This window comes from Gorilla gorilla, chromosome 20 (assembly GCF_029281585.2).
Source record: "Gorilla gorilla gorilla isolate KB3781 chromosome 20, NHGRI_mGorGor1-v2.1_pri, whole genome shotgun sequence".
In the NCBI taxonomy this organism is placed as follows: Eukaryota; Metazoa; Chordata; class Mammalia; order Primates; family Hominidae; genus Gorilla; species Gorilla gorilla.
Genome location: NC_073244.2, coordinates 15,086,682 through 15,113,224, shown reverse-complemented (window position 1 = coordinate 15,113,224; position 26,543 = coordinate 15,086,682). Strand labels below are relative to the sequence as shown.

The following is a 26,543-nucleotide window of genomic DNA, read 5'->3' as shown; positions in this document are numbered from 1 at the left end:
GTCACCCAGGCTGGAGGGCAGTGGCGTGATCTCGGCTCACTGCAACCTTCACCTCCCGGGTTGAAGCAATTCTCCTGCCTCAGCCTCCCGAGTAGCTGGGATTACAGGCGCCCGCCAACAAGTCCAACTAATTTTTGTATTTTTAGTAGAGATGGGGTTTCACCGTGTTGGCCAGGCTGGTCCCAAACACCTGATCTTGTGATCTGCCTGCCTTGGCCTCCCAAAGTGCTGGGATTACAGGCATGAGCCACCGTGCCCTGCCACCTGGCTAATTTTTTTTTTTTTTTTTTTGAGATGGAGTTTCGCTCTTGTTGCCCAGCCTGGAGTGCAATGGCGCGATCTCGGCTCACCGCAACCTCCACCTCCCGGGTTCAAGTGATTCTCCTGTCTCAGCCTCCCAAGTAGCTGGGATTACAGGCGAGTGCCACCACGCCCGGCTAATTTTTGTATTTTTAGTAGAATCAGGGTTTCATCATTTTGGTCAGGCTGGTCTCGAATTCATGACCTCAGGTGACCTGCCCACCTTGGCCTCCCAAAGTGCTGGGATTATAAGCATAAGCCCCTGTGCCCGGCACTAATTTTTATACTTTTAGTAGAAATTGGGGTCTCACCATGTTGCCCAGGTGGGTCTCAAACTCCTGGCCTCAAGCAATCCTCCCATCTCGGCCTCCCAAAGTGCTGGGATTATAGGTGTGAGCCACCTTGCCTGACCCAGTTGTGTTTGTTTCTTTTTTCTTTTTGAGACAGAGTCTCACTCTGTCCTTCAGGCTGGAGTGCAGTGGTGTGATCTCAGCTCACCACAACCTCTGCATCCTGGGTTCAAATGACTCTCTTGCCTCAGCCTCCCCTGTAGCTGGGATTACAAGCACATACCACCATGCCTGGCTAATTTTTTTTTTTTTTTTTTTTGAGACGAAGTCTTGTTCTGTCACCAGGCTGGAGTGCAAGTGGTGTGATCTCGGCTCACTGCAACCTCCGCCTCCTGGCTTCAAGCCATTCTCCTGCCTCAACCTCCCAAGTAGCTGGGACTACAGGCGCGCCACCACACCCAGCTAATTTTTGTATTTTTAGGAGAGACAGGGTTTCACCATGTTGGCCAAGATTGTCTCCATCTCTTGAGCTCGTGACCTCGTGATCTGCCTGCCTCGGCCCCACAAAGTGCTGGGATTACAGGCACAAGCCACCAAGCCTGGCCTAATTTTTTGTATTTTTAGTAGAGATAGGGTTTCACCGTGTTGGCCAGGCTGGTCTCAAACTCCTCACCTCAAGTTATCTGCCCCCCTTGGCCTCTGAAAGTCTTGGGATTACAGGTGTGAGCCATTGTGCCTGGCCACAGACCTGGCTTTTATACTTTTCTTTTTCTTTTTCTTTTTTTTTGAGACGGAGTCTCACTCTGTTGCCCAGGCTGGAGTGCAGTGGCATCATCTCGGCTCACTGCAACCTCCGCCTCCCGGGTTCAAGTGATTCTCCTGCCCCAGCCTCCCGAGTAGCTGGGATTACAGGTGCATACCACCACACCTGGCTAATTTTTTTTTTTGGTAGAGATGGGGTTTCACCATGTTGGCCAGGCTGGTCTCGAACTCCTGACCTCAAGTGATCAGCCACCTCGGCCTCCCAAAGTGCTGGGATTACAGGCATGAGCCATCGCATCTGGACTGACTTTTATATTTTTTATAAGAAGTCCGTGATCTTTCCCTCGTTACAAAAATTCAATAACCATTCATTTAATCGTTCATTCAATAAATATTTATTGATGATCTATAATATGGTAAGGAGAGACTGAGAGGTTAATATAAGAGGTAATACAACTATAGTTAGTAATAATCACATTAAGCATTGTTATTATTGGTTGTATTTAGATAAGAATTGATTGCAACAGCTCGTTCCACCGTTAATTTGATATTTACACTATGACATCACAAATGGAGAGCTTTACATGAATAATCCCATTTAATCCTCTTAACAGATCTGTGAGATCAGATCGTCTTTTTCTTTTTAATAATTTTTATTGTTTGCTACATGACATTGTGGGATACACGCAGATGGTGCAACGGTTACTACAATGAAGCAGTCATGTATCACTTTCTATTTGTATATGTTTTGTAGTTGAGGAAACAGGCTTGGAGAGATCAAGCAACTTGTTCAAGGAAATATAGCTGTGGGTGATAGAGGTGGGCCTTGGGGGTTTGATCCAGGGGTGGGGTGGTCCACACCCTTCATCCACCAGTAGCTTGAGGGTGGTTTTTCAATGGAAGGAGACAGGAGTGAGGAGAACATTTGGGAGTGGCGAAGGTGGAGAGAAAAATCGGAGATGAGAGAGAGAGGGCCAGGCGCAGTGGCTCTCACTTGTGACCCTAGCACTTTTGGAGGCAGAGGTGGGAAGAGTACTTGAGTCCAGGAGCTCAAGACCAGCCTGGGCAACATGGGAAAACCCCATTTCTACTAAAAGTACAAAACATTAGCTAGGCATGGTTGTACGTGCCTATAGTCTTAGCTACTTGGGAGGCTGAGCTGGGAGGATCCCTTGAGCCCAGAAGTTCAAGAGCAGCCTGGGCAACATGGCAAAACAAGGAAGAAAGAAAGAGAGAAAGAGAGAGAAAAAGAGGGAGGGAGGGAGGGAGGAAGGGAGGAAGGAAGGAAGGAGAAAGAGAGAAAGAGAAGGAAGGACGGAAAAGAAGGAAGGAAGGAGAAAGGGAGAAAGAAAGAGAAGGAAGGAAGATGAAAGAAAGAGAAAGAAAGAAGGGAGGAAGGGAGGGAGGGAGGAAGGAAGGAATGAAGGAAGGAAGGAAGGAAGGGCCAGGCGTGGTGGCTCATGCCTGCAATCCCAGCACTTTGGGAGGCCGAGGAGGATGAATCACCTGAGGTCAGGAGTTTGAGACCAGCCTGACCAACATGGTGAAACCGCGTCTCTACTAAAAATACAACAAATTAGCCGGGCATGGTGGCGGGCACCTGAAATCCCAGCTACTCAGGAGGCTGAGGCATGAGAATCGCTTGAACCCAGGAGGCGGAGGTTGCAGTGAGCCAAGATCGCGCCGTTGCACTCCAGCCTAGGTGACAGAGCGAGACTATGTGTCAAAAAAGAAAAAAAAAAAAAAAAAGAAAGGAAGGAAGGAAAGAAGGAAGGAAGGAGAGAAAGAAAAAAGGAGAAAAAGCTTTGAGCCGAAGCTCTTTTCCATCATGTTTTCATCCCACAAACATTACTGAGCACCTACTATGTCAAGAGAGGTAGTGGGTGTCAGGGTTCAGGGGTGAGGTAGCACAGTCTTTGAAGAGGTGACATCTGAGCAGAGGACTTAATGAGGTGAGGATGGAACTATTTAGATATTTGGGTAGGTGGAAGGATGTTCCAGGCAATGGGAACAGCAAATGCAAGGGCCTTGAGGCAGGAGTGAGTTTGAGAAACAGCAAATAAACCAGAGCAGCTGAAACACAGTGAACGAGGTGGGAGAGAAGGAATCTGGGGAGGGACATGAGGGCAGGGACAAACCAATAGGTCCTTGGAGGGAATTTAGTTTTGACTCTGACATACATGCAGAGCCATGGAAAGACATTAAGCTCTGGTCTATCATTTTCTTTTTCTTTTTTTTTTGGACAGGGTCTTGCTCTGTGCCCCAGGCTGCAGTGCAGTGGCTGATCACAGCTCACTGCAACCTCAACCTCCTGGGCTCAAGTGATCCTACCGCCTCAGTTTCCCAGGTACCTGGGACTACAGGTGTGCACTACCATACCTGGCTCATTTTTTATTTTATTTTATTTTTGAGATGGAGTCTTGCTCTGTTGCCCAGGCTAGAGTTCAATGGCATGATCTCAGCTCACTGCAACCTCCACCTCTTGGGTTTAAGTGATTCTCCTGCCTCAGCCTCCTGAGTAGCTGGGATTACAGGCACCCGTCATCATGCCCAGCTAATTTTTGTATTTTTGTAGAGACAAGGTTTCACCATGGTGGCCAGGCTGGTCTTGAACTCCTGACCTCAGGTGATCTGCCTGCCTCTGCTTCCCAAAGTGCTAGGATTATAGGCATGAGCCACTGCGCCTGGCCTATTTTAATTTTTTTTTTTTTGTAGAGACAGGGTCTCGCTATGTTGCCTAAGTTTATCTTGAACTCCTGGGCCTAAGCAATCCTCTTGCCATGGCCTCCCAAAGTGCTGGGATTACAGGCATGAGCCACCACGCCCAGCCCATGCTTTGACTCTTATTTTTCACAGCCTCCTTCTGGCTGCTGTACAAAGAACAGACTGTTAGGGCACAAGGTGGAAAGAAATCAGAGAGGCTATCAGGAGGCAATAATCCAGGAGGAAGACGTGGATACATTTTAAAGACCTTGAAGGATTAGCTGATTCGTGAAACGCTGGGAGAGGAGGTGGGTGCAGGGGATTCCGGAGATTCAGGTGGTTAAGAATGGAAGTCTTTGGTGTTCCGGTGGATCTCTGGAAGCCACAGCATTCAAGGGGTGGGTGCGAATATAACTGAGGGATCTGCCAGTGAGACTTGCAGAGAGAGAGCAAAACAGTTTTTGAATTTTCCAGGGGCTCAGTTAGAAAGGCAAAAAGGCGTGGTGGCTCACACATGTAATCCCAGCACTTTGGGAGGCCAAGGTAGGTGGATCACGTGAGGTCAGGAGTTTGAGACCAGCCTGGCCAACATGGTGAAACCCCGTCTCTACTAAAAATACAAAATTAGCCCGGCGTGGTGGTGCGTGCCTGTAATTCCAGCTACTTGGGAGGCTGAAGCAGGAGAATCACTTGCATCTGGGAGGTGGAGGTTGTAGTGAGCTGAGATCGCATCACTGCACTTCAGCCTGGGCAACAAGAGCGAAACTCTGTCTCAAAAACAAACAAACAAAAAGACAATATATTGGCCAACTCTCTGGGCCTCTGTTTTAATGTTAATGCTGGTCAGTTGTGCTTAAACTCCAAAGGGAGGGGTACAGTGAGGGATGTCCAAATCCTCTCCTTATCATGGGCTGAACTAGTTTTTCAGGTTCCTTTGGGACCCTCTTGGCCAAAAGAGGGATCTATTCAGTCGGTTAGGGGGCTTAGAATTTTATTTTTGATTTATAAGATGAGCTTTCTGGAATTAGAATTTTCAGAAGGGTCTGGAAGAGAGGAAACAGTGAGTGTTACTTTCTCTCGGTCACTTCCGTAGAGGCAGGAAGAAGGGGATTTTCCTCTGGAGTTGTAGGAAATGTCCTGTATCTGGGTCAGGTGGTCCAAGAGGCCTGTAAGAAAAAGTTCTGGGCCAGGAGCGGTGGCTCACGTCTGTATTCCCAACACTTTGGGAGGCCAAGGCGGGCAGATCACTTGAGGTCAGGAGTTCCAGACCAGCCTGGCCAACATGGTGAAACCCTGTCTCTACTAAAATACAAAAATTAGCCAGGCGTGGTGGTGCTCGCCTGTAATCCCAGCTACCTGGGAGGCTGAGGCAGGTGAATCTCTTGAACCCGGGAGGCAGAGGTTGCAGTGAGCCGAGATTGCGCCACTGCACTCCAGCCTGGGCGACAGAGTGAGACTCTGTCTCAAAAAAAAAAGGAAGGGAAAAAAAAAGCTCAGTTTCGGAGGTCAAGGTGGGCCAATCACTTGAGGTCGGGAGTTCGAGACCAGCCTGGCCAACATGGTAAAACCCTGTCTCTACTAAAAATACAAAAATTAGCCAGGCGTGCTGGTGTGCATCTGTAATCCCAGCTGTTCTGGAGGCTGAGACAGGAGAATTGCTTGAACTTGGGAGGCGGAGGTTGCAGTGAGCAGAGATGACACCACCGCACTCCAGCTTGGGTGACAGAGCAAGACTCCATCTCAAGAAAAAAAGAAAAAGAAAAAGCTCTGGGGTGGGGTGAGTCATAGGTAAAGAACTGGGAAATCTTGGGTCACCAGAATGAGTGGAAGAGGGGAGGAGGGAAAAAAGAATGACCACAGCTACCCTTTATGGAATCTGATTACGTTTGGGCCATTCACAGAGAGATTTCAGGGAGAGATTAACTCATTTAAGGCCCTCTACAGCTCAGCAGTGTGGGAGCACATTCACCCCCATTTTCCAGATGAGTACACTAAGTCAGAGAGCAGAAGAAATGTACTCAAGTTAACAGCCTGTTGGTGGCTCAACAAAGCAGACACAGACAGCAGGCATGGTGGCTCTGCCTGTAATCCCCACACTTTTTTTTTTTTTTTTTTTTGAGATGGAGTCTCACTGTCGCCCAGGCTGGAGTGCAGTGGCGCGATCTCAGCTCACTGCAACCTCTGCCTCCCAGGTTCAAGTGATTCTCCTGCCTCAGCTTCCAGAATAGCTGGGATTACAGGCACCTGCCACCACGCCCAGCTAATTTTTGTATTTTTAGTAGAGACGGGGTTTCACCAGGTTGGCCAGGCTAGTCTGGAACTCCTGACCTCAGGTGATCCACTGGCTGCGGCCTCCCAAAGTGCTGGGATTACAGGCATGCGCCACCATGCCCAGTTAATTTTATATTTTTAGTAGAGATGGGGTTTCTCCATGTTGGTCAGGCTCTTCTTGAACTCCCGACCTCAGGTGATCTGCCTACCTTGGCATCCCAAAGTGCTGGGATTACAGGCGTGAGCCACTGCGCCTGTCCCAGTTATCTATTGTTATAGAAGAAACGACCCCAAAATGCAGAGGCTTGAATTAATAACGCAGTACATGTCCGTAGTTTCAGCTATTTGGGTAGCTGAGATAGGAGGATCGCTTGAGCCCAAGAGTTTGAGTCCAGCCTGGGCAACATAGCAAGACCCCATCTCTTAAAAAAAAGAAAAATACCAAACACCAAACACCCTCTAGCAAACAATGATTTGAATGACTGGATTTCTCACTGGAAACCATGGACTCTAGAACACAATGGAACAATGTTTCTAAAATGCTGAGAGAACATGACGATTCACTAAGAATTCTATACCAGTGAAAATATCTAGGAGGAACGATAGTAAAATAAATAGTTAGGTAAAAGAAAATGAAAAGAAGTCATCATCAACAGAATTGCTCTAAAAGAAACAGTAAAGAGAGTTATTGAGGCTGAAGGGAAATGATATCAAAGAGAAGCCCGGAACTTCAAAAAGAAAGAAGAGTGAGTGAAGGCAAATTTATTGGTCTTTAGATCAAGAGAAGTCGTACTCAAGGTGTTTAAGGTATAATACCTGAGGACCATCGTCCACACCTGGACCTAATTTATTGATTGATTGATTGAGATGAAGTCTCCCTCTGTCACCCAGGCTGGAGTGTAGTGCTGGGATCTTGGCTCACTGTAACCTCCGCCTCCCAGGTTCCCAGGTAATCCTCCTGCCTCAGCCTCCAGAGTAGCTGGGACTACAGGTGCACACCACCAAGCCTGGTTAATGTTTGTATCTTTTGTAGGGGTGGGGTTTCGCCATGTTGCCCAAGCTTGTCTCCAACTCAAGCAATCTGCCCGCCTTGGTTTTCCAAAGTGCTGGGATTACAGGAGTGAGCCACCGTGCCCAGCCCCTGGCCCTAATTTACATCATAAAAGACATGACTGCTTCCATATTGTCACCAGGATACTCAAGCAGCTCTATAGAGAGGCCTACATGGCAATGAACTGAGGTATTCTGCCCACAACCAGCACTAATTTGCCAAGCAAATGAATGAGCCACCTTGGAACTGGATCCTCCAGCCCACATCAAGCCTTCAGATGACTGCAGCCCCAGAGGACATTTGACTTCAACCTCTTGAAAGCCACTAAGCACCCATCTAAGCTGCCCTTCAACTCCTGGCTCACAGGAATTATGTGAGAAAATAAATGTTTCTTGTTTTTTGTTTTGTTTTTATTTTTGAGACGGAGTCTTGCTCTGTTGCCCAGGCTGGAGTGCATGGCACTAACTTGGCTCACTGCAACCTCCGCCTCCCGGGTTCAAGCAATTCTCCTGCCTTAGCCTCCTGAGTAGCTGGGACTACAGGCGTGTGCCACCATGCCTGCCTAAGTTTTTTATTTTTAATAGAGGTGGGGTTTCATCATGTTGGCTAGGCTGGTCTCAAACTCCTGACCTCAGGTGATCCACCCACCTTGACCTCCCTAAGTGCTGGGATTTCAGGTGTGAGCCACCGTGCCCGGTCATGTTTCCTTAAAGCTTTTATCCTATAAAGGGGTGACTTGCAATGTGGAGGGTAGATTTAATCATTGCAAGGGAGGTTTGGAGGTCTGTTTCTAGTCATGTATTCCCTTGATGCCATCCTCAGACCTGTAATCCCAGCACTTTGGGAGGCCAAGGAGAGTGGATTGCTTGAACCCAGGAGTTCAAGACCAGCCTGGGCAACATGGGGAGACCCCGTCTCTACAAAAATAAAAAAATTAGCTGGGTGTGGTGTTACGCAACTGTAGTCCCAGCTACTCGAGAGGCTGTCACTCAAGCTAGAGTGCGGTGGTGTGATCTCAGCTCACTGCAGCCTGGACCTCCTGACCTCACGCGATCCTCCTGCCTCAGCCTCTTGAGTAGCTGGGACTACAGGCACGCGACACCACCCCCAGATAATTTTTGTGTTTTTGTATAGACAAGGTCTCCACATGTTGCCTGGGCTGGTCTCGAACCCCTGTGCTCAAGCGATCCACCTGCCTCGACCTCCCAAAGGGCAGGGTTACAGGCATGACGACAGCATGATTTTCTTTCTCCTTTTCTTTTTCTTTTTTCTTTTTTTTTGAGACAGTTTCACTCTTGTTGCCCAGGCTGGAATGCGGTGGCACAATCTCAGCTCACTGCAACCTCTGCCATCCAGGTTCAAGCGATTCTCCTTCCTCAGCCTCCTGAGTAGCTGGGATTACAGGCACCTGCCACCGCACCCAGCTAATTTTTTTGTAGTTTTTAGTAGAGACGGGGTTTCACCTTGTTGGCCAGGCTGGTCTTGAACTCCTGACCTCGTGATCCACCTGCCTCAGCCTCCCAAAATGCTGGGATTACAGGCGTGAGCCACCACACCCAGCCTTTACGGCATGATTTGCGAGGGAATATGTGACCAGAAACAGAACTATGAAGTTCCCTTGCAATTATTAAATTAAAAGAAAAGGAAAGAAAAGAAACTGATGCTGTTGTAGGGCCAAATAACTGGTTGTATGTTTGTAAGCAGGTGGGTCTCAGAGGGTCGGGGGGTTGTATGAAGATGCTGTTGAAGTATATCTCTGAGGCTGCATGTCCCTGAGGGAGCATACCAGCGGTGGGTAAGGGCTTGGGAATGGCTGCATCTGGGCGTGTAGGATAGGTTTAGGGTGAGTCTGACCATGAGTAACTCTGACCGTGGGTCGGTGTGGCGTTAGTGACAGGGGCGTGTGGCTCCAGATAGAAGTGTTCTAAAAAAAGACAAAGAAAAGAGCTCACCTTCCTCTTCTATCTTCTCCCTGGGAGGCCAGCCCCTAAAGTCCTAGGAAGGGGCCAGGTCTTGAGTCCCAGTGACCCTGATCGTTGAGGGCGCTTCTGCTGGAAATAGGTGTTTCTGGAAGCCGGGCGGTGACCCTGGTTCTGTCCCTCGGGCCACACTCCCAGAGAGTGAGTTTCGTTTATTTGAAACGCAACCATCCAGAAATACAATTGTTTTTTGTTCCACACCTTACTTTTTCTTCCACCTGACGCTCACAAATAGTTTCCTTTTGCTTGTGTGATGTGAATGAAGAAGATTGACATCCGCCCTGGTTGAGAATCTGCAGGGGAGAGGCAGACAAGTCCAAACATGTTGCTCAACTCCTGTCCAGGGTGGACAATCGAGGTGAAAGGGCTTCCTTGGGGAGCAGGTATCTGATCCTCAGTTACCCCTTCCCACAATAATGGATGAAGGATATGGAGGCAACAGCATTCAGCAGTGTAGCCTAGTGGCTAGGTCCTCTGACTTTGAAACCACGTGGTCTGGGTTCAAGTCCCAGTTGTGCTACTAATCAGCTGTGTTACACTGGGAGCTTAGCCTCTCTGTGTCTTCAATCTTATTCTTTGTAAAATGTGGATACTTACAAGATAGCAGTACCCAGTGTGGAAATATGTGAGCCAGGTGTGTAATTTTAAATCTTGTATTTATTTATTATTTTTTAAGATGGAGTCTCGCTCTGTCGCCAAGGTTGGAGTGCATTGAGTTAGGGTTTCGTTGGTTTCTTTTGTGTTTGTTTTGTTTTGTTTTGTTTTGTTATTGTTGTTGTTTTAGTTTTGAGACAAAGTCTTGGTCTGTTGCCTATGCTGGAGTGCGGTGGCATGATCTGGGCTCACTGCAGCCTCCGCCTCCTGGGTTCAAGCAATTCTCCTGCCTCAGCCTCCCGAGTAGCTGGGATTACAGGCGCCCACCACCATGCCTGGCTAATTTTTATATTTTTAGTAGAGACGGGGTTTCACTATGTTAGCCAGGCTGGTCTCGAACTCCTGACCTCAAATGGTCTGCTCGCCTTGGCCTCCCAAAGTGCTGGGATTACAGGCGTGAGCCACTGTGCCTGGCACTTTTTCATTTTTTACATTGACAAAACATTGTATATATTTATGATATACAAGACGATGTTTTGAAATTTGTATGCATTGTGGAATGAGTAAATTGAGCTAATTAACATACATATTACTGGCTGGGCACGGTGGCTTATGCCTGTAATCCCAGCACTTTGGGAAGCCAAGACGGGTGGATCACAAGGTCGGGAGTTTGAGACCAGCCTGGCCAACATGATGAAACCTTGTCTCTCCTAAAAATACAAAAATTAGCCGGGTATGGTGGCAGGTGCCTATAATCCCAGCTACTCAGGAGGCTGAGGCAGGAGAATCGTTTGAACCCAGGAGACGGAGGTTGCAGTGAGCCGAGATCGTGTCACTGCACTCCAGCCTGGGCAACAGGGTGAGACTCCATCTCAAAAACAAAACAAAACAAAACATATATTACTTCCCATACTTTTTTTTTGAGAACCCCCAAAATCTACTCTCTTAGCAATTTCCAAGTACAGTCAGCTCTCTGTCCTGTGTCTCTATTTGCTTTTGGGCAAATGGAAAGAGGATAGAGAGCCTTCCTGCACCCGCTTTTTTTTTTTTCTTGAGAAAGAGTCTCAATCTAGCCTGGAGTGCCATGGTGCAGTCTTGGCTCACTACGACTTCCACCTCCCGGGTTTAAGGAATTCTTGTGCCTCAACCTCCTGAGTAGCTGGGATTATAGGAGCCTACCACCACGCCTGGCTAATTTTTATATTGTTAGTAGAGACGGGGTTTCACCATGTTGGCCAGGCTGGTCTCGAACTCCTGACCTCAAGTGATCCACCCCCTTGGCTTCCCAAAGTGCTGGGATTACAGGCATGAGCCACTGCATCCAGCCCATGCCCACTTCTTAATTGCCTTCAGTTCAACAGTCCTTATGCTAAAGGGGCATATTTTGGGGTGGCATAGTCTGGTTCCCCACATCTGTTTGTTTGCAGAGCTCTAAGGTTATTGGGGGGTAGGAGCTCCAGTTAGTGATTACCGTAAATGACAGCAGGTGTTATATGAAGGAAATATAGTATTTGGGGCTGAGGATGAGGGAAGAAGATGGGGTAATCTCTAGGAGTTTGGGGCAAATAAGTGGATGTTGGAATCATTCAGCAAGAGAGAGGAAAAGCAGCACCTAGAGCAGTGATCGGCTCCGTCACACCCATATTAGGCTTGGAGTCGGTCAGCTATCTCCACAGGGGAGCTGAGTATTTGATTCTGGAGTGGCGCTGGAGTTATAGGTTTGGATATTCCAAGTGCGTGGGAGGTTATTGAAACCATGCACTGGCCAGGGAGGATGCTTGGTGAGCATGATCTAAAAGGGCTGAGGTGCCTGTAATCACTGACTAATTTGTGTATTTTTAGTAGAGATGGGGTTTCACCATGTTGGCCAGGCTGGTCTTGAACTCCTGACCTCAAATGATCCGCCTGCCTTGGCCTCCCAAAATGCTGGAATTACAGGTGAGTCACCGCGCCTGGCCAACCTGTGTAATTTTTTATGCTAGGTCTGATAAAGAGGTAGATAGTCACAGAGAAGTAGGATTGGGTTAAACAAAAAAAAAAAAAAAGAAAGGATCTTCTGCCAGTAAACTGGGGAAACTTAGCCAGGCCTGTTTGTTCAGATTCTTCTCTGTGTCCTGTGTCTTCAGAGATAAGATGTTCCTCTCCTCCCGGGATAGGGAGGGCTGCTCTCACATGAGAGTCTTACAACCTGCTTTAGGAGAGAAGAGAAAAATGTGAGAATAACCTTCATGCCTTGGATATTTTTTTCAAGTGCCAAGGTGCTTGTTTATTACTAAGAACCTATGATGTGCCTGGCCTTGAGGTGGCTTCCAGGACACAATTATTTTCTAATAACCACATTTCAGAGGGTTATGGGGGAACTTGCCTCTTTCATTCATCCGATATTTAATAAAGATGACTATCTTTCATTCATCTATCCATCTTCTATTCATCTATTCACCCACTCATTCCTGCATCCACCCACCCACCCATTCATCCATTCACCGATCCATCCATTCATCCACTCATCCATCCATTCATCCACTCATCCATCTATCCATTCATGCACTCACCCACCAACCCCTTCTTCCATCCATGCAGCCATCTTTCATTAATCCATCCGTCTTCTATTCATCCATCTATTCACCCATTCATTCCTCCATCCATCCACCCACCCACCCATCCATCCACTCATCAATCCATCTATCTGCTCATGCATCCATCTATCGTCTGTCCACTCATCCACCCATCCATTCATTCATCCAGCAAATAGTCACTAAATGCTCAGTTTGCCCAAATATACCCACTTGAACTCTGCGAGGTCTGTGAAGCAGAATGGTCACCTGGGGTCTTGGTAGACATGAAGAATCTCCGCAGGATCTTCCGTATCAGAAACTGCATTTTAACAAATGATTCCTATGTGAATCAAATTTTGAGGGATACTGCTATAAACTTTACCAATATTGACAAGAGTTGTCAAAAAGATTGGGAGGAAGCATGGTCAATGCTGGCATACACTGGTGACTCCATAAATAGTAGGACTGCTATTTTCAATTTGTATTATTGTAGCTTCCAGAATTGGACAGATTAGCACTAGACTAGCTCTTTTTTTTGTTTGGGATGGAGTTTTGCTCTTGTCACCCAGGCTGGAATGCAATGGCACGATCTCAGCTCACTGCAACTTCCTTCTCCCGAGTTCAAGTCATTCTCTTGCCTCAACCTCCTGAGTAGCTGAGATTACAGGTACCCACTAACATGCCCAGCTAATTTTTGTATTTTTAGTAGAAGGGGGGTTTGACCATGTTGGCCAGGCTGGTCTCGAGCTCCTGACCTCAGGTGATCCACCCGCCTCAGCCTCCCAAAGTGCTGGGATTACAGGGGTGAGCCACCGTGCCCGGCCTAGACTAGCTCTTTGTTTGCAAGGTTTGTTTGCAATTTGGGGTCTTATTCAGGGAGGACTTATAGAGGATTGCCTCTTCTGAAGTATACTTATGGCTCTGAATTTTCTAAATCACTGAAGAGGTAACACTGATCCTGTCTCCTCTCTCTCCTCTCCCCAGGAGGAATTACTCATCTGGACACCAGAGCCCTGCTAAGCCTGGTTGCAGCCACAGAAATCCTGGGTGGTCACCATGTACCCACATCTCAGCCTTCTGCAGAAGACCTGTGCCCTGATATGCCCATCTTCTGTGGGAGAACCCTGGGGACACGCTCACTGTCCAGAGTCAGGAACATGAGTGATGCTTCTGTGGACACCAAGAGGCAGCCAAACAAGAGAAAGCTGATCAGAAGGGCAGCATTCAGCCCAGTTCCTTCAAGGTCACCTGCGAGGCCAGAGGGTCCTATGACTTCCTGGAGGCTGGACACCAGAGGCCAGGGATGGGACCCTGGAGGCCCCAGGATCCCAGTGTATCCCGTGCCCACTGAGCAGTCACACCCTGCATACTCAGGGCTGAGGCACCAGCCACATTCCCACACCAGGACCGGAGACAGTAAGTCCTTGCCTTTTTAATCTTCTAACTAGATATTGGCCCTGCCAGTGTTTAAATGTCTTTGATTCTTTATTGGTCTAGTAGACGTTGAAACTGTGCCTGATGCCAGAGGATGGGCAAATTGGTTGCAGCTTCACGCAGTTTAGAGTCAACTAGTGAAGGCAAGTTTGAAACAAAGTATCACAATAAAACAGGATGATGTGGAGGATGCGGGAAGTATGTAGCATTCAGGCAGGTAGGGTGAACCTAGGGGAGGGAATCAGGAGTTTCTCTGCTAGTGAAATTTAAGCTGCAGTGAGGAGTTAACCAGCAAAGATGGCGTCCACATGATGTAAGGGTTTAGTGGATGTTTCTTCTCCCTCCTTCCAACCTCTTTTTGTTTTTTTGGTTTTTTTTGAGACAGAGTCTTGCTCTGTTGCTAGGCTGGAGTGCAGTGGCAGGATCTCAGTTCACTGCAACCCCTGCCTTCCAGGTTCAAACGATTCTCCTGTCTCAGCCTCCTGAGTAGCTGGGACTACAGGCATGCACCATCATGCCCAGCTAATGTTTGTATTTTTAGTAGAGACGGGGTTTCACCATGTTGGCCAGGATGGTCTTGATCTCTTGACCTCATGATCTTCCTGCATCGGCCTCCAAAAGTGCTGGGATTACAGGCGTGAGCCACTGCACCCGGCCCCAACCTCCTCTTTCTTTCTTCCTCGTTTTCTTCTCCTGCTTCCCTCTCCTTTTCTCCCTGACCCTCCCCCTCCTTTCTTCCCCTCGTTCTTTTCTCTTCTACCCCTTTCTCCTCCCCCTTCTTCTCCTCCTTCAATTATTTTATTTATTTATTTACTTATTTATTTTTCGAGACCAGATCTTGCTCTGTCACCCAGGCTGGAGCACAGTGGCGTGATCTGGGCTCACTGCAACCTCCGCCTCCCAGGTTCCAGCGATTCTCCAGCCTCAGCCTCCCAAGTAGCTAAGATTACAGGCAACACGCCCGGCTAATTTTTGTATTTTTAGTAAAGACAGAGTTTCACCATATTGGCCAGGAAGGTCTCGAACTCCTGACCTTAGGTGATCTGCCCACCTCGGCCTCCCAAAGTGCTGGGATTACAGGCGTGAGCTGCCACACCTGGCCCTCCTTCAATTATTTTTTAAATGAATTACTATTTGTTTCTTGAGTCCTTCCAGTCATGGACAAAGCCTGTAGTTCTTTTTTGTCCAGATCTCAAGCTAAGGATGGTTTTTACTGGCTGGGTGCAGTGGCTCACGCCTGTAATCCCAGCACTTTGGGAGGCTGAGGCAGGTGGATCACTTGAGGTCAGGAGTTTGAGACCAGCCTGGCCAACATAGTGAAACCCCATCTCTACTAAAATACAAAAAATTAGCTGGGTTTGGTGGCGGGCGCTTGTAATCCCAGCTACTCGGGAGGCTGAGACAGGACAATCACTTGAACCTGCGAGGCAGAGATTGCAGTGAGCTGAGATCACACCACTGGACTCCAGCCTGGGTGACAGAGTGAGACTCTGTCTTAGAAAAAAAAAAAATAGGATGGTTTTTACATGTTTGAAGGATTGGGGAAATCAACAACAACAAAAGAGAAAGAGCAGGGTTCTCACGGCCTGTGAAACCTAAGATACTCACCCTGGGCCCTTACTGAAAGTTTGCCAAGACCTGGAATATATTATTTTTTATTTTATTTTATTTATTTATTTTTTGAGACAGAGTCTCTCTGCGTTGCCCAGGCTGGAGTGCAGCGGCGCCATCTCGGCTCACTGCAACCTCCGCCTCCCGGGTTCAAGTGATTCTCCTGCCTCAGCTTCCCAAGTAGCTGGGATGACAGGTGTGTACCATCACACTTGGCCTGGAATATATTATTAACGTGATTTTCACTTGTTTCTTTTTACATGTGTGTGTGTGGGAGGGGCTGCTGGAAAGTTTTAAAACACCTATATGGCTTGCATTGCATTTCGACCATAAGAGCTGCTTTAGAGCATTTCCAGGGTCTGTCCCAGAGCAAGGCACATGTAAGGTAGGGAGGGACAGGGAGGCCAGTGGTTATTCTTGTACATCTCTGACTTCAGAGTTCTGGATTTGAACCCTTGGTTGTGAACACATTGCTGAACCCATTGGTTCTCAGCGGCTTATCTGTTCAATGTGGCTCTAAGAGCATTTAATGATACAGCACATTGGCCAGGTATGGTGGCTCACACCTGTAATCCCAGTGCTTTGGGAGGCCAAGGCAGATTGCCTGAGCCCAGGAGTTCAAGACCACCCTGGGCAAAATGGTAAAACCCCATCTCTACAAAAAAATTAGACAGGCTTGGTGGCGGGTTCCTGTAGTTCCAGCTACTCGGGAGGCTGAGGTGGGAGGATGGGTTGAGCCCGGGAGGCAGAGGTTGCAGTGAGCCAAGATCGCGTCACTACACTCCACTGCAGCCTGGGTAACAGAGCAAGACCCTGTTTCAAAAAAAAAAAAAAAAAAAAGAGGCCGGGCGCGGTGGCTCATGCCTATAATCCCAGCATTTTGGGAGGCCCGAAGTGGGCGGATCACCTGAGGTCAGGAGTTCGAGACCAGACTGACCAACATGGAGAAACTCCGTCTCTACTAAAAATGCAAAAATTAGCAGGGCATGGTGGCACACGCCTGTAATCCTAGCTACTCAGGAGGCTGAGGCAGGAGAATCGCTTGACCCCAGGAGGCAGAGGTTGCAGTGAGCCAAGATCATGCCATTGTACTCCAGCCTGGGCAACAAGAGTGAAACTCCATCTAAAAAAAGGAGATAGCACAAAGCAAACACTTAACACAATGCCTGGCTCACTGAAAGCATCAGGTAGAGGATGCCTCTTTGAAGTCATTTGCTGAAGACCCTCCAAGTCACTACCTCCTAGAGCCAAATGTGCTCTTTACATATTTCAGGAGCACTCAGTGCACCTCAGCCTTCTGGGCTTTCCCAGTCTGGCCTCACGGGAACGCTTCCTTGCTGTCCTTCTCAGCTGCTTCTGTGAACACTTGAGATTAGCAGCTGGTCATGATGTTACCTGAGCTGGCTAACACCACAGGTGTGCCCAGGAGACCATGAAGAGCAGTAGGGCGAGGCTGTCAGGAGGCCAACTGTGCAATGAGAAGGGGTCCTCCCAGCAGCTGGGAAGTGCCATACAGCTTCTGCTGGGGAGCTGGAGGAAGTACGAGTCAGCTCCCGCCGGGCCAGCCAGTAAGAGCAGGGCAAGGTGTTGGCACTGGACATTTGGGAGTGTACGTGCCACCAGCTCCTGTCATCTGCTTTGTTTCTGAACTCAGAGTGAAGCAGACCTGTCTTGTGGACACTAACTTCCTTCATTCATTCCCTCGCTTGTTTGGCAAATATTTATTGAGCACCTGCTGGGTGGTAACGCCTGTGTCAAACACCATGGGATGTACAGTAAACAATGTGGTCAGGGCTTCTGCCGTTGCCAAGGCAGAAAATCAAGAAGATAAAGGTTGTAAAAAAGTCTATGCAGCTGCAGGTCGTGGCATGTGCCTGTAGTCCTAGCTACTTTGGAGGCTGAGGTGGGAGCATCACTTGAGCTCAGAAGTTAGTGGCTATAGTTTGTGATGATTGCTTGTGGATAGCCACTGCACTCCAGCCTGGGCAACATAGCAAGACCCCATCTCTTTTTTTTTTTGAGACAGAGTTTCACTCTTGTTGCCTAGGCTGGAGTACAGTGGTGAGATCTTGGCTCACCGCAACCTCTGCCTTCCGGGTTGAAGTGTTTCTCCTGCCTCAGCCTCCCGAGTAGCTGGGATTACAAGCATGTATGACCATGCCTGGCTAATTTTGTATTTTTAGTAGAAATGGGGTTTCTCCATGTTGGTCAGGCTGGTCCCGAACGCCCAACCTCAGGTGATCTACTCCCCTCGGCCTCCCAAAGTGCTGGGATTACAGGTGAAGGTTGCAGTGAGCCAAGATCATGCCATTGCACTCCAGCCTGGGCAAGGAGAGTGAAACTCTGTCTCAATAAGTAAATACATAAATAAATCTAGAGAGGGTATGTAATTTTGTTACATGCATAAATTGTATAGTGGTGAAGTCAGGGCTTTTGGGGTATCCATCACCCCAGTAAGGTACATCATAGCCATTAAGTAATTTCTCATCACCCTACCACATCTGCTCTGTCATTCCACTCTCTACATCCACATGAACACATTTTTTAGCACCCACGTATGAGTAAGAACATGCAATATTTGACTGTGTGTCTGACCTGTTTCACTTAAGATAATGACCTCCAGTTCCATCCCTGTTGCAGCAAAAGACATGATTTCACGGCTCAAAGACTTTTTTTTTATGGCTGTGTGGTATTGCGCTGTGTATATGTACCACATTTTCTTTAGCCAATCCTCTGTGGATGGACATTTAGGTGATTTCTTATCTTTGCTATTGCGAGTAGTGCTGTGATAAACCTACAAGTGCAGGTATCTGTTTGTTTGTTTGTTTGTCTGTTTTGAGACAGAGTCTTGCTCTATCACCCAGGCTGGAGTGCATGGCGTGATCTCAGCTCACTGCAACCTCCATCTCCCGGGTTCAAGCAATTCTTGTGCCTCTGTCTTCTGAGTAGCTGGGATTACAGGCACCTGCCACCATGCCCGGCTAATTTTTGTATTTTATATTAGAGATGGGATTTCACCATGTTAGCCAGGCTAGTCTCAAACTCCTGACCTCAAGTGATCTGTCCACCTCGGCCTCTCAAAGTGCTGGGATTACATGCTTAGCCACCATGCCCAGCCAGGAGTCTTTTTGATATATTGATTTCTTTTTTTTTTTTTTCGAGTATATGCCCAGTAGTAGGATTGCTGGATCAAATGATAGTTCTATTGTTTAGTTATTTGAGAATTTTTTTTTTTTTTTTTTTTTTTTTTGAGACAGAATCTCACTCTGTCGCCCAGGCTGGAGTGCAGTGGCGCGATCTCGGCTTACTGCAAGCTCCGCCTCCCAGGTTCACGCCATTCTCCTGCCTCCCGAGTAGCTGGGACTACAGGTGCCCGCCACCATGCCTGGCTAATTTTTTGTATTCTGAGTAGAGACAGGGTTTCACCGTGTTAGCCAGGATGGTCTCAATCTCCTGACCTCATGATCTGCCCGCCTCGGCTTTCCAAAGTGCTGGGATTACAGGCGTGAGCCACTGTGCCCGGCCTGTCTTTTAAATAATAGTCAATAGGAACGCACTTTAATGATCTACTGCATGGGATGATGGCCATAGTCAGCAATCATGTATATTTAAACATTGCTAACGAAGCCTTTTTTTTTTGAGACAGGGTCTCACTCTGTCCCCCAAGCTGGTGTGCAGTGGTGTGATCATAGCTCACTGCTACCTCTCCCTCCCTGGTTCAGGTGATCCTCCTGCCTCAGCCTCCTGAGTAGCTGGGACTACAGGTGCATGCCACCAGACCTGGCTAATTTTTGTATTTTTTTTTTTTTTTTGAGTTGGAGTTTCATTCTTATTGCCCAGGCTGGAGTGTAATGGCGCGATCTCGGTCACCGCAACCTCTGCCTCCTGGGTTCAAGCGATTCTCCTGCCTCAGCCTCCTGAGTAGCTGGAATTACAGGTATGCACCACCACGCCTGGCTAATTTTGTATTTTTAATAGAGACAGGGTTTCTCCATTTTGGTCAGGCTGTTCTTGAACTCCCGACCTCAGGTGATCCACCCGCCTTGGCCTCCCAAAGTGCTGGGATTACAGGCGTGAGCTACCATGCTGGGCTAATTTTTGTATTTTTTGTAGAGATAGGGTTTCACCGTGTTTCCCTAGCTTGTCTCAAACTCCTGGACTCAAGCTATCCACCCACCAAAGCCCCACAAAGCGCTAGGATTATAGGCATGAGCCACCTCGTCCAGCCTAATAGAGCCTATTTTAAACATTCTCGTCCCCCTAAAAAGTGCTAAGTAGGTGATGTGATAGATATGTTAATTAGCTTGATTTATGGCTGGGCACTATGGCTTACGCCTGTAATCTCAGCACTTTGGGAGGCCAAGGTGGGCGGATCATCTGAGGTCAGGAGTTCGAGACCAGACAGGCCAACATGGCAAAATCCTGTCTCTACCAAAAGTACAAAAAAATTAGCCAGGCATGGTAGCGCATGCCTGTAATCCCAGCTACTCAGGAGGCTAAAGGAGGAGAATCTCTTGAACCCGGAAGGTGGAGGTTGCAGTGAGCCGAGATCGCGGCACTGCACTCCAGCCTGGGTGACAGAGCGGAGCTCCTTCTCAAACAAAAACAAAAACATAAACAAAAATTAGCTTGATTTAATCTGTCTACAATGTGTTCACGGATCAAAATATCACATTGTACTCTGTAAATATATACAATATGTGTCAGTTAACCTTTTTTTTTAAGCGGATTAGAAATGTTTTAACTAAATTGTCAACATCTTAGGGAATTTTTGTTAACTCTGAAGATTTCACATGACTAGCTAGCTATTTGGTTATTGCAGTGTCTGCAGCACTGGGGAGAGTGTGTCCACCGGGGTCATTTTTTGGGGTTCAGATTTTCCTGAAATGCCCTCATCCAGGGTCCAGCTCAGCTCCATCCTCACCTTCTTCCTCTACTCACTCAGAACATCTTGGTTTCCCCTCTCCTTGAAATAGTTTGTGGATTTTTGCCACGCGCACTGGCTCATGCCTATAATCCCAGCACTTTGGGAGGCCTAGGCAGGCAGATCACCTGAGGTCAGGAGTTTGAGACCAGCCTGGACAACATGGTGAAACTCCGTCTCTACTAAAAATACAAAAATTAGTTGGGTGTGGTAGTGTGCGCCTGTTGTCCCAGCTATTCAGGAGGCTGAGGCAGGAGAATCGCTTGAACCTGGGAGGTGGAGGTTGCAGTGAGCCAAGATCGCACCACTGCACTTCAGCCTAGGTGACAGAGCGAGACTCTGCCTCAAAAAAAAAAAAAAAAAAAATAGCTTGAGGGTTTTTTCCGAAGTAACAGCTGTCTTCTAGATATTAGTTAAGAAGTCCAGGTGGAGTGTGGTGGCTCACACCCATAATCCCAGCACTTTAGGAGGGCGAGGCATGAGGATTTGCTTCAGCCCAGGAGTTGGAGACCAGCCTAGCCAACATGGCAAAACTCCATCTCTTCAAAAAATACAAAAATTAGCCAGGCATGGTGGTGTGCACCTGTAGTCCCAGCTACTCGCGAGGCTGAGGTGGGAGGATGGCTTAAGCCTGGGAGGCGAGGTTGCATTGAGCTATGATAACACCACTGCACTCCAGCCTGGGTGACAGAGGGAGACCCTGTCTCAAAAAACAAAAACAAAAGCAATGCCCAGTGGCAGGTTCACTTACTATTATGAAATCCAAACAGAAAAGTCCAACTTCTTTGATTCTGCAGAGGTCAATAAGAGCCTCTTTGAAGTGACTTCACATAAGCAACAAAAATTCATTTGGAGTTCGGGCGCAGTGGTGCACGCCTGTAATCCTACACTTTGGGACGCCGAGGTGGGAGGATTGCTTGAGGTCAAGAGTTCAAGACCAGCCTGGCCAACACAGCAAGACCTCATCTCTATAAAAGAAAAAACAATTGAAAAAAAAAGAAGGCCGGGCGCGGTGACTCACGCCTGTAATCCCAGCACTTTGGGAGGCTGAGGTGGGTGGATCACGAGGTAAGGAGTTCGAGACCAGCCTGGCCAACGTGGTGAAACCCCATCTCTACTAAAAATACAAAAATTAGCCAGACGTGGTGGCACACACCTGTAATCCCAGCTACTCAGGAGGCTGAGGCAGGAGAATCACTTGAACCTAGGAGGCGGAGGTTGCAGTGAGCTGAGATTGCACCCGTGCATTCTAGCCCGGGTGACAGTGCGAGACTCCATCTCAAAATAATAATAATAATAATAAGTAAAAATAAAAAAATTTATTTGGAAAAGTGAAGGCCTCCATCCTCCACAAAAAGAGGGAAGTCAATGAAGTGGGCATGAGTCAGTTGGTGTGTGGCATTTGTATTAGCTATCATCATGTAACAAATTACTCCAAAATGAATGGGCTCAAAACAACATTTATTATCTCACAGTTCCAGTGGGCCTGGACTCTGGGCTGGGTTTTCTGCCTCAAGGTCTCTCCTAGGCTGGTATCCAGATGTCATCCAAGGCTGTCCTCACTGTAAGGATCAGCTAGGGGAGGACTGACATCTAAACTCACTGTTGGCAGGATTTAGTCCCAGTGGCTATTAGATTAAGGCCCTCAGTGTCAGCCGGGTGTGATGGCTCAGGCCTGTAATCCCAGCACTTTGGGAGGCCGAGGCGGGTGGATCACCTGAGGTTGGGAGTTTGAGACCAGCCTGACCAACATGGAGAAACCCCACCTCTACTAGAAATACAAAATTACTGAGCGTGGTGGTGCATGCCTGTAATCCCAGCTACTCGGCAGGCTGAGGCAGGAGAATCGCTTGAACCTAGGAGGGGGAGGTTGCAGTGAGCTGAGATCAAGCCATTGCACTCCAGTCTGGGCAACAAGAGCAAAACTCCGTCTCAAAAACAAACAAACCTACAAACAAAAAGAAAAAATTAGCCGGATGTGGTGGCACGTGCCTGTGGTCTCAGCTACTCGGGAGCTGGGGCAGAAGAATCACTTGAACCTGGGAGGTGGAGGTTGCAGTGAGCGGAGATCACACCACTGCACTCCAGCCTGGGCGACAGAGCGAGACTCTGTCTCAAACAAAACAAAACAAAACAAAACAACCCTCAGTGTCATTGCCACGCGGCTTTCTCCCAGGTGGCCACTTGTTTTTTCAAAGCATGCAAGCCAAGAAGGAGCTAGATGGAGTGCAGTGAGATGGAAATCGCAGTCTTTTGTAACCTAATCACAAAAGTGACACACCATTGCTTTTGCCGGTTTCTGTTCCTTAGAACTGAGTCATTAGGTTCAGCCCACACTGGAGGCAAGGCATATTAGGCCATTCTCGCATTGCTGTAAAGAAATACCTGAGACTGGGTAATTTATTTCTTTATTTCTTATATTTATTTATTTATTTTTTTTGAGATGGAGTTTCGCTCTTGTTGCTCAGGCTGGAGTGCAATGGAATGATCTCAGCTCACTGCAACCTCCGCCTCCCGGGGCTCAAGCGATTTTCCTGCCTCAGACTCCTGAGTAGCTGGGATTACAGGCATGCACCACCATGCCTGGCTAATTTTGTATTTTTAGTAGAGACAGGCTTTCTCCATGTTGGTCAGGCTGGTCTCAAACTCCTGACCTCAAGTGATCTGCCCGCCTCGGCCTCCCAAAGTGTTGGGATTACAGGCGTGAGCCACCAGGCCCGGCCTATTTTTTTAATTTTGTGAGACAGAGTCTTGCTCTGTTGCCCAGGCAGGAGTGCAGTGGTGAGACCTCGGCTCACTGCAAGCTTCACCTCCTGGGCTCAAGTGATTCTCCTGTCTCAGCCTTCTGAGTAGCTGGGATTACAGGCACACGCCACCACGCCTGGCTAATTTTTGTATTTTTAGTAGAGACGGAGTTTCACCGTGTTGGCCAGGCTGGTCTCAAACTCCTGAGCTCAAGTGATGTCCTCTCCTTGGCCTCCCAAAGTGCTGAGATTACAGGCATGAGCCACTGCACCTGGCCAAGACTACCCATCTTTTAGGCATCCAACCTCAGGTTGCATGGAGCCCCAGATTAGAGTCAACTCCCTCCTTGTGGGTCCAACCCACTGTTGTCACCTAAGGGGCATGGACCTATTTCTTATTCATCACCCACCTCGGCAGTGTCACTCTGAGCCCCCTGGGGGCAGGGGCTGTAACCCTCAGTCACTGTCACGTCCTCATACCTGACACTCTCCCTGGTACCTGTCAGCCCCTGGCAAAAATCTGACAGTGTGAACTGAGTCATTGCCCCCTCTTCTCCCGCCCCACTACCAGCTCCTTTACTGCTATTTACAGCGTGTTTTAATTTCCTAGGGCTGCAGTGACAAAGTACCACAGACTAGGTGACTTCAACAACAGAAATTTAGTGTCTCACCGTTCTGGAAGCCAGAAGTCCGGGATCAAGGTGTGGACAGGGTTGGTTCCTTCTGGGGCTGTGGAGGGAAGGATCTGTCCTATGTCTCTCTCCCAGCGTCTGGTTGTTTGCTAACTTTTTTTTTTTTTTTTGAGACAGAATCTCACTCTGTTGCCCAGCTGGAGTGCAGTGGAGCGATCTTGGCTCACTGCAACCTCTGCATCCCAGGTTCAAATGATTCTCCTGCCTCAGCCTCCTCAGTAGGTGGAATTGCAGGTGCCCACCACGATGCCCAGCTAATTTTTGTATTTTTAGTAGAGATGGGGTATTGCCATGTCGGCCAGGCTGGTCTGGAACTCCTGGCCTCAAGCCATCCTCCCGCCTCGGCCTCCCAAAATGCTGAGATTACAGGTGTGATCCACCATGCCCAGCCTTATTTGCTGACAATCTTTGAGGTTCCTTGGCTTGTGGATACCTCACTCCAATCTTTGCCGTCATCTTCATATGGGCTTATCTCTGTGTATGTCTGTCTTGGTGCCCAAATTTCCTCCCCAACCTTTTTTTTTTTTTTTGAGATGGAGTCTCACTCTGTCACCCAGGATGGAGTGCAATGGCATGGTCTTGGCTCACTGCAACCTCCACCTCCTGGGTTCAAGCGATTCTCCTGCCTCAGCCCCCTCCCCAAGTAGCTGGGACTATAGGCACGTACCACCACGCCTGGCTAATTTTTGTATTTTTAGTAGAGATGGGGTTTCACCATGTTGGCCAGGCTGGTCTCTAACTCCTGATCTCGTGATCCACCCACCTCGGCCTCCTAAAGTGCTGGGATTACAGGCGGGAGCCACCACACCCGGCCTCAAATATCCCCTTTTTAAGGGGACACCAGTCCTATTGGATTAGAGCCCACCCTGGTAGCCTCGTTTCCAATATTTCTAAATAAGGTCACATTCTGAGAGGTACTGGGCATTAGGACATCAACGTCTATTTTTCAGGGGGACACAATTCAACCCATGGGGCTTCTGGCTTCAGAGTCACCCATACTTGAGACCATAATTATCTTTGCCTGTACCCTTTACATAATTCAGTAAATATGGAGAGATGGACATAATAAGTATAATAGGGGATTGAGCTGAGGGCTGGAGACCCCACAGCAAGTCCTGGCGGGCATCTTAATCCTGCTTTTAAGATTTACAATCAGGAAACAGCAGGTGTGCTTTTTTTAAAAAAAAATATATATATTTTTGGACAGGATCTTGCCCCGTCACCCAGGCTGAAGTGAGGCATGGTAATGGCTCACTGCAGCCTTGAACTCTTAGGCTCAAACAATCTTCCCACCTCAGCCTCGTGTGTAGCTGATACTACAGGTGTGCACCAACATGCTTGGCTAATTTTTTTTTTTTCTTTGAGACAGAGTCTCACTCTGTCGCCCAGGCTGGAGTGCAGTGGCATGATCTTGGCTCACTGCAACCTCCACCTCCTGGGTTCAAGTGATTCTCCTGCCTCAGCCTCCTGAGAAGCTGGGTTTACAGGTGCACACCACCACACTCAGCTAATTTTTGTATTTTTAGTAGAGACAGGGTTTTGCCATGTTGGCCAGGCTGGTCTCGAACTCCTGACCTTGTGATCCACCCGCCTTGGCCTCCCAAAGTGCTGAAATTACAGGTGTGAGCCACCGCACCCGGCCGCCCGGCTAATTTTTTAACTTTCTGTAGAGATGGGGGTCTTGCTATGTTGCCCAGGCTGGTCTCAAACTTCTGGGTTCTACTGATCCTCCCACCTTGGCTTTCCAAAGTGCTGGGATTACAGGCATGAGCCACTGTGCCAGCCCAGATGTGCCTTTGAAACCTCTGTTTTTCAGGTTCCATTGCCTGGGGCGGATAAAAGCAAACAGATTTAGTAATTGCAAATAATTGCAAGAAAATATTTCCTTGGCCCTGCCCCACTCCTGCTTTTCTGAAGTCTCTCAAAGTCTCCCCCAGGGCGACTGCAGGTGTCTCGCACCCTCTCACAGATAAACATGCTTGATGCCACTTCACCAGCTTTGCTGGAAGGGCACCGGGAGTCCTCATTTCAGCCTCACAGCAATGCTGCAAAGTAGGTGCTGTCATTACCCATTTCAAATGCACAAAACACTGAAGTCACTGCCCAAGACGGCACACCTGGGAACTGGTGGAGTTGTCATTTTTTTTTCTTTCTTTTCTTTTCTTTTTTTTTTTTTTTTTGAGACAGCGTCTCCTCTGTCGCCCAGGCTGGAGTGCAGTGTGCGATCTCGGCTCACTGCAAGCTCCACCTCCCGAGTTCAAGCAATTCTCCTGCCTCAGCCTCCTGAGTAGCTGGGATTACAGGCACCCACCACCACAACCAGCTAAGTTTTGTATTTTTAGTAGAGACGGTGTTTCACCATGTTGGCCAGGCTGGTCTCAAACTCCTGACTTTGTGATCCACTGGCCTTGGCCTCCCAAAGTGCTGGGATTACAGGTGTGAGCCACTGCGCCCGGCCTATCATTCCCATCTTTATGTCTGTGTGTACTCAGTGTTTAGCTCCTTAGAGGTGAAAACACGTGGTATTTGGTCTTCTGTTTTGCATTAATTCACTTAGAATAATGGTCTTTGATTTAAACCCAGTGTGTCTGGTTCCCTAGCTTGTGCTTAAAACCTCACCTCAATAAATCATT

The 26,543-nt window shown here is 48.1% G+C and overlaps 1 protein-coding gene across 1 annotated transcript in view; it reads left to right on the top strand.

Annotated features, from left to right (window-relative positions):
• Positions 1–26,543, top strand: part of MUC16 (mucin 16, cell surface associated) — a 235,240-nt gene that overhangs the window by 13,786 nt on the left and 194,911 nt on the right. The window contains exon 2 of the mRNA XM_055371568.2: positions 13,490–13,921. Within this exon, the coding sequence (XP_055227543.1) occupies positions 13,490–13,921 (432 nt within the window). The remainder of the gene's footprint in view (positions 1–13,489; positions 13,922–26,543) is intronic.